This window comes from Triticum aestivum, chromosome 1A (assembly GCF_018294505.1).
Source record: "Triticum aestivum cultivar Chinese Spring chromosome 1A, IWGSC CS RefSeq v2.1, whole genome shotgun sequence".
Classification (NCBI taxonomy): Eukaryota; Viridiplantae; Streptophyta; class Magnoliopsida; order Poales; family Poaceae; genus Triticum; species Triticum aestivum.
Window position 1 is genome coordinate 45,483,540 of NC_057794.1, and position 10,636 is coordinate 45,494,175.

The window sequence follows — 10,636 nt, forward strand, 5'->3', positions numbered from 1 at the left end:
GAGAAAGATTTCTCGCGTTCCCTTAATTCAGGAATAGGTGGCGAAGGCTACTTGTTCCTTGTATATATATATAAAGGAAAGGGGTTATTTTTCCTTTACGACAATAAGAGTTGATTCCCTTGCTTGTAGTTTTGGATCAATTCTGTGTATTTCACATATTTAAGAGTGGTTAGGAGAGAGAATCAATGTTTATGGGAAGAGGGAAAGAAAGATCAGGGGAAGAAGCGGGGTAGAGGAATTGGTCAACTCATCAGGCTCATGACCTGAAGACTGCAGGTTCAAATCCTGTCCCCGCCTAATCATAGTCAAAATCTGAGTTTGATCCTGGCTCAAAAGGAACTCTAGCTGTGTGGAAAGAAAAGAGGCTCCTGGCTAAAGTTGTCTCGCCCTGCTTCAAAACTACAGGGCGCACACTACGGCTTTGACCTAATGGCCTCCGTTTGCTGGAATCAGAATAGTTGAGAACAAAGTGGCAAACGGGTGCATAACGCGTGGGAATCTGCCGAACAATTCGGGCCAAATCCTGAAGAAAGCTCAAAAGCGTTGTTTGATGAGCCTATGTAGTATTAGGTAGTGGGTCAGGTAAAGGCTGACCAAGCCAATGATGCTTAGCTGGTCTTTTCAGATGATCAGCCACACTGGAACTGAGACACGGCCCGGACTCCCACGGGAGGCAGCAGTGTGGAATCATGGACAATGGGCAAAAGCCCGATCCAGCAATATCGCGTGAGTGAAGAAGGGCAATGCCGCTTGAAAAGCTCTTTTGTCGAGTGTGCGATCATGACAGGACTCGAGGAAGAAGCCCCGGCTAACTGCATGCCAGCAGCCGCGGTAAGACGGGGGGGCAAGTGTTCTCCAGAATGACTGGGTCTAAAGGGCACGTAGGCGGTGAATCGGGTTGAAAGTGATAGTTGCCAAAAAGTGGTGGAATGCTCTCGAAACCAATTCACTTGAGTGAGACAGAGGAGAGTGGAATTTCGTGTGTAGGGGTGAAATCCATAGATCTACAAAGGAACGCCAAAAGGGAAAGCAGCTCTCTGGGTCCCTACCGATGCTAGGGTGCGAAATCATGGGGAGCGAATAGGATTAGATACCCTAGTAGTCCATGCCGTAAATGATGTGTGTTCGCCCTTGGTCTATTAGGATCAGGGGCCCAGCTATCGCGTGAAACACTCCGCCTGGGGAGTACGGTCGCAAGACCGAAACTCAAAGGAATTGACGGGGGCCTGCACAAGCGGTGGAGCATGTGGTTTAATTTGATACAACACGCAAAACCTTACCAGCCCTTGACATATGAACAACAAAACCTGTCCTTAACAGGATGGTACTGACTTTCATACAGGTGCTGCATGGCTGTCGTCAGCTCGTGTCGTGAGATGTTTGGTCAAGTCCTATAACGAGCGAAACCCTCGTTTTGTGTTGCTGAGACATGCGCCTAAGGAGAAATTGCCACCGAGTGACGTGCCAGCGCTACTACTTGATTGAGTGCCAGCACGTAGCTGTGCTTTCAGCAAGAATTTCACCATTGGGAGCCGGTGCCTTTCGAAGCACTTTCACGTGTGAACCGAAGTCGTCTTGCCCAAGACCCACGGAGACCTACCTATAGTGACGTCAAAGTACCAGTGAGCATGGAGGTTTGGTTGAAATTGGTTACGACGACGTCGAGTTGGCGGCGGAGGAAGACTCGGCATGAAGGCCAGAAAATGGTGTGGAACGTAGTGGTAATAGTACGCGCCCCGCTCCGAAACAAAGAAAAAGGTGCGTGCCGCACTCACGAGGGACTGCCAGTGAGATACTGGAGGAAGGTGGGGATGACGTCAAGTCCGCATGGCCCTTATGGGCTGGGCCACACACGTGCTACAATGGGAATGACAATGGGAAGCAAGGCTGTATGGCGGAGCGAATCCGGAAAGATTGCCTCAGTTCGGACTGTGCTCTGCAACTCGGGAACATGAAGTTGAAATTGCTAGTGATCGCGGATCAGCATGCCGCGGTGAATATGTACTCGGGCCCTGTACACACCCCCGTCACACCCTGGGAATTGGTTTCACCCAAAGCATCAGACCAATGATCACCCATGACTTTTGTGTACCACTAGTGCCACAAAGGCCTTTGGTGTTCTTATTGGCGCATACCACGGTGGGGTCTTAGACTGGGGTGAAGTCCTTACAAGGTAGTTGTAGGGGAACTTGTGGCTAGATTGAATCCTTCACGATGGAAATGCCCTCGCCTACTTGAATAAACTAAGGACCCCAACGGTATAAACATGTAGATTTTATACTTTTCCATTTTGCTTCTTGTTTATCAATCACCAATCAAGACAAACCGAGCACTACGGTGAGACATGAAAACACCCGATCCCATTCCGACCTTGATATATATGTGGAATCGTCTTGCGCCATATGTACTGAAATTGTTCGGGAGACATGGTCAAAGCCCAGAGAAAGAGCAAGAAAACGGATGAGCTAACGTGCAACGGCTTTCACGCTAGTTGCTCAAAAAATCGTATAAAAATCAAGCAAGAAAACTAAAGAAAGCATTAGCGCATTGGACTCGAAATCCAAATTGTGCTAGCTGACAAAGAAAAAACAGAATATAACAGAGAAATATTGGTTCTGACTGGTTGGTAAAAGGACTCTAAATACTTTGAGTGGTTCGATTCCACAACAGAACAAAGAATGAAATGAATGAATCAAAGCCATGACCATGCCTCCAATAGGAAGATCGAGGAACCGGTGTTGGCGCTCCTGGTACATGGGATCCATACCGCGATGGGGAGATTAGATATTATTCTTTCATAAGTCCATCCAATGGAGATAGGTTGAGGAGAAAGAAAGGAGAAAACTAAAGAGAAAGACTGACAGTAGATTGATAGTATCCGAATGAAATAAAAAACGTAGCTATTTCATCAAATCCCAATTGTGTGGGTGTGAAGTGGAAAAATCCCGTTCTGGCTGGCAGCGGGCACCGGACTGAAAATCCTCTTTTGCCGGGCCTTTTGGACTCGAAATCCAAATGGAGAGAGTGGTTCGAATCCACCTCAGAATGATCAATGAAAAAGGCGTCGAGCGGGTGCAAGCTCGAGGAGCTAGGAAGGATGGAAGAAAGCTTGACCGTTTTTTCACTGAACTACTCGAACTTTTTGTTTGAAAAAGCAGAAATAGCTCAGTTCGAGAGAGGGTTGAGCTTCATCGGTTAGTGTGCACCAAAGGATGAGGTGTCTTTCCCGTCCTACAAATTGAAACCATTCTAGCTTGATACTGCGATATCGTCAAATCATCCAACGGAGCATGGAAACCATTTCAGTGGCGGCAATGGCCTCCAGTAATTTTCTATGGAACCATACCACTATGGTCATCTATATGATTAGACCGTGCCGCTTCACTAGACTTTCCTGAACCATCCATTTGATCCCCACGGTCGTGACACCACTTTCTAAACAAAAGTTTCCAAAATCCAATGCGGAACCAAGCAGTAAGAGAAATTCATCATGGTAATTATTAGTCGAAAACCAAAGTGGAACGGAGAGTCAGTTACAATGAAAAAATTGTTGAGGAATCATGTTGAAAGAACAACATTCTTTGTCATAAATATCGTATATAGAGATTTTTCATGTATCGACGCTTTTGATTCAATTATGAAAGTACGCTGTACTGGACTTGCACCCCTAGTTACGCAGAAGTGCAAGCACAGAAGCGGATGACCGGACCTTACCAACATACTCAAAAAAGTATTCTATACTGGGGTCTGTGCTCTTGACAAGCAGTGTTTCCAGTCTAGCTGTGTCAAATCGGGTGTGAAGTGTCCTTCTAGGTTCTGGCTGGTAGAGCAGAGGACTGAAAATCCTCTTTAGTTTCACGCATGGGACTCTAAATCCCAATTGCGCTAGCTCTGTGGTTCGATTCCACAACAGAACGAACAATGAATGAATGTGGGCGGTCAACCAGGTAAGCCTGTGCCCAGGAAAGAAAGGACTAGGGAGGGATTGAGAGAAGCTTTCACAGTGGAAAATGCAAAAAAGCATATCGTTCTTAGAAATTGTGGAATTTTACTCAGTTAGAGCTATGGTTTAGCATCAAGAGGGAAGTTTTGTAAAAGCAACAGGAAGAATTGCTCAGATACCCGTGAGCGTATATAACTTGGGTCGTGTTATAAATGCTCTGGCTAAACCTATTGATGGGAGAGGCGAAATTGTAGCTTCCGAATCTCGCTTAATTGAATCTCCTGCTCCAAGTAGAATTTCCAGGCGTTCCGTATACGAACCTCTTCAAACAGGGCTTATTGCTATCGATTCGATGATCCCTATAGGGCGCGGTCAGCGAGAGTTCATTATTGGGGACAGACAGACTGGCAAAACAGCAGTAGCCACAGATACAATTCTCAAGAAAAAAGGGCAAGATGTAAGAAGAACGAGAGCGAGCCTTCACGAAATAAAATGCAAGTGAAAGAGAATTGTCAAAATTTCCTAAAAGCGGTGGTTCTTTTCTTTATGGATCGGGTAGATCCATATGTTCTGAGGGGGAGACGAGGTGTAGCGCAGTCTGGTCAGCGCATCTGTTTTGGGTACAGAGGGCCATAGGTTCGAATCCTGTCACCTTGATGTGGTATTCACACAATGGGGCCGAAGTGCAAAGCCCCGTAGCCTATCCGCGGTCGGGAAGGCAGGCGAAAAGCGCGCACAAAAGAAAAAGAAAGCTAAAAAGCTTATTTTGCAATCCATTATCTTTGGTATTCTTCTATATTTAGATCATATTATATAGCTATTTCACAGGTTTTATTTACATACCTCAGTCATGTTATTTGTCTAGCCTTCAATCAGAATAGCCTCTCCACCGGTTCCGAAGATTCTTTTGGCATCAATGTGCTTTTGGAATCTTCCTATGAAACAAATAACATTCTGGAACAGTTTAGGACAGAACAGGCCTCAGTAGAAAGTGAGCTTTTTCGCGTATAGCCACCTCGAAGCCCAATTAGCGCACGGGCAGGTCCCTCAACTCAACCCTGACGAGTACGCAAACCTGTTCAGGGAGCATTTAGATGGTGCAGTTAGTATTGACCACTACCGCCAAGTCCATAATTCGAAAATTGATGAAGTCCACATAATGGAGCTCAAAAGCCGATTACCAAATCTACTTTTTAGCATCTTGAAACCACACATAATAAATGTTATGAATGAATCACCTTACAATAACATACGATAAATAGCTTTCTATTTTGTCGAACAACAAGTCGAACCCAATGAACAATTCCATTCAAAGGAATGTTCTAGAGTTTTTTCCACTATATTCGCGATATTAAAAAAATGGAAGAAATTCTTCACGATTTCTAGAGTTCCGGGATTACTTCACTGATATCGATTTTCGCCTAAGCACGGCCTCTAGGTTAGTTCAAAGTGTAATACAACAAACTATCGATACACCGAAAACGAGTCAAGATGGATACATAAAATGGAGACATCGTGGATTACCCAAATTGGGACGACGATAGGACATTTCACTTTCTTTCGCAATATTTCTGATCATGACTCAACCACTAGGAAAGGGGATTGCTTACTCTCAGCCACGTTTTCGCTTATGCTTAGTCAAGTGAGGATTCCATTCGAAGTAACGTAACAGGAGCACCATCTTCAAAACTTCTCGGGATCCGGAGTTTTTCGATAAAAGGTCCCATCCTTCAATATCATGATTGGGTCAACCAGGCCAGATCATAAGTGAAATAGTTTGATCGGGTCGACCAGGTCAGGCCCGATCATGAGTGAATAGAAAATCGAAAACGTACATAGCTGTTCCAGCGGAAATACTTTGTTTAATTCTACCACTTCTACTAGGAGTAGCCTTTTTAGTGCTAGCTGAACGTAAAGTAATGGCTTTTGTGCAACGTCGAAAGGGTCCTGATGTAGTGGGATCGTTCGGATTGTTACAACCTCTAGCAGATGGTTTGAAATTGATTCTAAAAGAACCTATTTCACCAAGTAGTGCTAATTTCTCCCTTTTTAGAATGGCTCCAGTGGCTACATTTATGTTAAGTCTGGTCGCTTGGGCCGTTGTACCTTTTGATTATGGTATGGTATTGTCAGATCCGAACATAGGGCTACTTTATTTGTTTGCCATATCTTCGCTAGGTGTTTATGGAATAATTATAGCAGGTTGGTCTAGTAAGACGGGGGGCGGCCGTTCGGTCGCCTATGATATACGGACCAATTGGTCAAAAATGGGTTTGTGCCGCAGGTGTTGAACGATCTACTCTACACAGGTGTGGGCTTACAGGGCTAGGGCTCATAAACCCTTTCTTTCATTCATCAAGGGGTCGGTCACTTTTCCGGGCCGGGATCGAGAAGTGGAAGTCATAAAAAAGAGATGTTTCTCTTCGCACCTCATATCAAGAGGAAAGGTAGCTTGTCAAGCTGGTCTCACTATTGGAAATTCTAGCTTTCTTTTTTTTTTTTCACCGGCTCTTCTTCTTTGTCAACGCTACTAAGGACCTGACGGTTCGCCTACTTGATGGATGAAAGAACATGAGAAAGGGTTCTAAAATAAAAGGCTAGAAAGTCTACTACAGTACAGTCAAAGTCAGCGGCTGAGTTTGCCTAGCCTCGCCTACTCATTTTTGTAGGCGAGCGAGTTAGCGAAGAGGCTTAGGGATAAGAGAGTGTCGGTGCGTACGTAGCCTTCATTCTACTACGCTACACAAAGTCACTTAGCTCGACGTTAATTAAGAGAGTAAAGGAGGAATACCCTACATAGAAGAACCACAGTTCGCTTACAAAGGTATAACCTTTAGCTCCCCGGGGCTAAGCTGCTTCGCACCACTGATAGTTAATTAAGATTCCATTTCAAAGGCGCTACTTTGTTTCGCAAGCCTTTGTCATTGTCAGTCAACTAAGGTTGGCCCTCGGCCCCCTGCGAATCCGTAAATCAGAGAGCATGCCGCAAAAAAAAGGATGGTCCCCTATGCATTTCATTCTTTCCGGAACGCAAAGAATTAAAGTACCTGACCCCCCATCATGGTGAACCTCTCCTTGTGATCGGGATGAGGTAGATGCCTCCCAGCCGGGGGGGCGGATCGAATCGGAGTTTCCTTAGGTAGCCACCGACCTACAGTTCTCCTTAAACTTCTGTGCTTGGTGGAAAAGAAGCGAACAAAGGTACGCTCGCTTGCTGTCTTGTTCTCTGCCGCGGACTGGGATCGCTCGCCAGCTAGGCCCTCTAGAAAAAAGTTGGAGCAACATTGTATGAGAACATATTACCCATCTTCGGGGACAAGGGGCGGAACGACCTCTCGATCTACTTACTGCAGCCCAGGACGGGCGTCGTCGTCTAGGCGTGACTTCTTGTTTTGATCTCCCCTACGCCTAGGACGTTGTCTGGGCCAAGAGCCATAGTTAGTTGCTGTTTCCATTTGGTTCTTCTTTCTCGTTGTTGATACCGGCAAGACCCAGCCAGATGATGATGTCTGCTGGTTGGTAGTGAGAGGACTCTTAGTACCCGCAAAAAAAGGGCGCTGGTGAAAAAAAACAATCATTTGATTTAGTTTCTTGCTCTCCCTTAGCAGCGGGAAAGGACTCTATCTATCTACCTAGCTTTGCTAGACTTCCCCAACGCAATTCAAAAACGGAAATTCCACGAATCCCTGAGGTGGATAAGTCCGACGACTCAGCAGTAGTGCGGAATTGAGTTTCTGGTCCAGTGGATCTGATCTATAGTTAGGGGGCAATACATACCAAAAGGTTCGAAGAAGGAAGGCGCAGTATATAACCAACCCACCGATAGCCGGTCTAACTACTGAGAGAGAAAAGTGCTTTTCTTTCCCTAAGAGTCCTCGAGTACACACAACTATTGCAAATCCTTTGCGAGATCAGGATTTTTGATTCATAATTTAGAATCAATCCATGTTAGGTCAACATCGAGACAGAGCATCTCAGTTGGATCTGTCCAGGAAGTGAAACAGACATTCCTAGGTTGAGGTTACCATTGGATTGACCCTCAGTCAGGCCTCCAATTCCAAGGAGTTGATTCAGCAAGTTCCCCGCGCTACCCCGCGGGAATTCTAATCGGATCAATCGGTGGTTCCGTAATGAGTACTCGAATACACATTGAGGGGGCCTTGCCTCCTCCTTCCCGCCCACACCTTCATTCTTTTCACTCCAATCTGTCTCCATTAGCAACAAGAGCAGCTCTATCTATTGGCCCTTGATGACTAAGCCTAGCTATACATCTTAGGTTGCAAAGCAGCAAGCTCCCTTCTAATGCCTTATTGCTTGGAGCCTTCTCGCTTAGTAAGCGGCCTTTGACCCTTCCTCCTTACTCTGTTTGGTATTCACTCGCGGGTTTGTTCCAGGTTCTTTCGTTCTTGATTGGCTCTTTCTATTGTCATTTGTAGATCGTGCGTCCTGCGCATTGATCTGGCAGCGAGACCCGCCCTGGTTGTAAAGAGATGCGATCCGTCCTTCCTTTCATTCGTTGCTTTGTCTTCTGTTTGTTTTTAAACTCGACCTTCTATCGGGACTGTGGTGACAAACCTTACTCCCCTCGGTCAAGTGGTTGACCCGTCTGTCCAATAAGTTTACTAAGTGAATGGGAATCCTATAGTTTGACCAGCCTGGGAAGAGTAGTCAGAGGAAATTCGCTAGTATGTAGCTATTTATATCGGCTTTCTTTCCTAACTAACAGGAAAAGAGAGACATGCGACTTCGACTTTCGTTCTATCCATGTTTAGCAGTCCCTTTCCATCTTTGTACTATTGATGGCAGTACCGCTCAACTACGAGATTCTTGAAAGTCTATGTATCAATAATGTTCCCAATAGTAGCATCGAGCCTTGAAATGGCAAGCCATGCTTCAAGCTAAGTCAGTATGGATCTAATTGATTGCTAAACTGAAGGAACGATCTCTGTCGAAGATTCTCATTCTGAAGCAGGTGCCTAGCTCTGGAAGGATGGACGGGATCATACCTATTTGAATTGAAGAACATTCTGTAACACTTGTTTTTGAGTGGGGAAGGAAAATAAGCACACAAGCGAACAACCATCTAACCGTCAGTCTGAACTCCCAGGATCAGTCCATCAGTAAGAAAAAGCTTCCGTTTCCGTCATTCAGCAGTGGAATGGAATAGTTCGATGGTATTGATCGTCCAACCATTGATTGGAATGTCTATCGTGATAAACCGTGTAATTCTATAAGCTAAGCAGATGAGGCAACAAAGAACCTAACCGTCCTCTCTGATTGACTTCATCAGAAGATTCCTATGGTCTGGTTTACCTTTCTTCTTTCCTTGCAACCTTGGATCGATATGGTTCATTCCTGGGCTATGCTCTTTCAACGGTTGACAGAAGAGGGGGACGGGCAAGGATGATCAGACTGCTTGGTTCGGTTCGTCAGAGGTATTAAAAAAACCTTCTTTTTGGTCTTTTCTTTCTTGCCGCCACTTTAACAGGTGCCGCTGCAATGAGAGCTTAAGTTGCGGAGTTTTTTCTGGATTCTTTTTTTTGGTGCGCTCTTCCTTTTTTTGGATAGAAAGAAGGGTTCAGTGGGAGGGCAAGGGGTAGTTAAGTTTTAGGTTGGCTCTTGTTTTTTACAGACTTTCTTTTCGGTGTAATTTAATAAAGAAGTAGCAATTGTTCATTTCATTTCATTTTTTTGCATTGGTAGTTCTTTTTCATTTGAAAGGGCAAAGGGGGGAAGGGAAAGGATTGACCCTCAGGGATCATATTACTCAAGAAGACTTGGGGAAAATAGCAGGATTGGAAAATTTCGAAGAGACTGAGGAAGACAAATCCATTGTCGAATCCTGCAGAGTGATAACATCAAGTAGTGGGGGCTGGCTTCCACCCCTGAGAGAGCTTGATTTACCAGAAATCCCGCCGAGTCCTAGTGGGCCTAGATTCCGCGATAAGTTCCGAGAAATGGAGGAAATGATGCATTCAAAGTTCGCAGAATTGCAAGAAAGAAGAAATCCTTGAATGAAAACCCAAACAAGACCAGATGTTCCCTATTGTTATCAGGAACAAGACTAAATGTTTGGCCTTAATGAGATGGACCTTGATTCCTCTTCGTCCAGGAAAAGATGCAGCTCCTCTTTGTTCTACTACCTTCATCCTCGGGTGAAGCCGGTTGGCTCACCAAACAAGATATATATTGTGAAATCATTGGTAACCATGCCTAACGGTCGGTCATCTAAGCTATCAGCCAAGGCAAGTGAGAGTTGTTCAAGAGTTGGGGGCATATATTTAGCTCGAGCAGCATCCGCTCCCGATATGTGAGTTAAGCTTTAAAAAAATAAGAAGAGCTACGAGTGGAACAACTTCTTCTATTCCTTGTTGCCCTCCAGCTCCTTCTGTCCATCAATCCACTTCTTTGCCCTTTTTTACTATTATGCGTGCCATGCCCCATGTTCGTATCTTAACAGGGCAACCTTCTCTTGCAAATAATCCCTTCGTCGCTAACACCGGTAATGCCCCATCCCTTTAGTCTTACCTTCGAGGAATTTCTCTCGCGTCCCTATAGTGATAAGAGCGCATTCTCTAACAGCTTTGAAGCCGAGGCAGCCATCCTCTTGCCAATCCTAAACAAAATAAAGAAAAGCCCTACCTGCCTTCATTGGTTGAGTAAGGGGCATTTACCTATCAGTCGTAGTCCTAA

The 10,636-nt window shown here is 45.1% G+C and overlaps 1 protein-coding gene and 2 non-coding genes across 3 annotated transcripts; all 3 read left to right on the top strand.

Moving 5' to 3' along the window:
- The first annotated feature begins 223 nt into the window (after positions 1-223).
- TRNAM-CAU (transfer RNA methionine (anticodon CAU)) lies at positions 224-297 on the top strand. The gene has a single exon. It is a non-coding gene; the product is annotated as a tRNA-Met (tRNA).
- A 4,228-nt stretch (positions 298-4,525) lies between these two features.
- TRNAP-UGG (transfer RNA proline (anticodon UGG)) lies at positions 4,526-4,600 on the top strand. Its single transcript has one exon. It is a non-coding gene; the product is annotated as a tRNA-Pro (tRNA).
- A 782-nt stretch (positions 4,601-5,382) lies between these two features.
- On the top strand, positions 5,383-7,380 carry LOC123188897 (NADH-ubiquinone oxidoreductase chain 1-like). Its single transcript, XM_044601172.1, has one exon. The coding sequence runs from the start codon at positions 5,863-5,865 to the stop codon at positions 6,232-6,234; it is 372 nt and encodes a 123-aa protein (XP_044457107.1). The 5' UTR covers positions 5,383-5,862; the 3' UTR covers positions 6,235-7,380.
- The last annotated feature ends 3,256 nt before the right edge of the window (positions 7,381-10,636 follow it).

Bases quoted from the DNA above. Each gene is read 5' to 3' on its own strand.
- LOC123188897 (XM_044601172.1), top strand. From the start codon at position 5,863: ATGGCTTTTGTGCAACGTCGAAAGGGTCCTGATGTAGTGGGATCGTTC.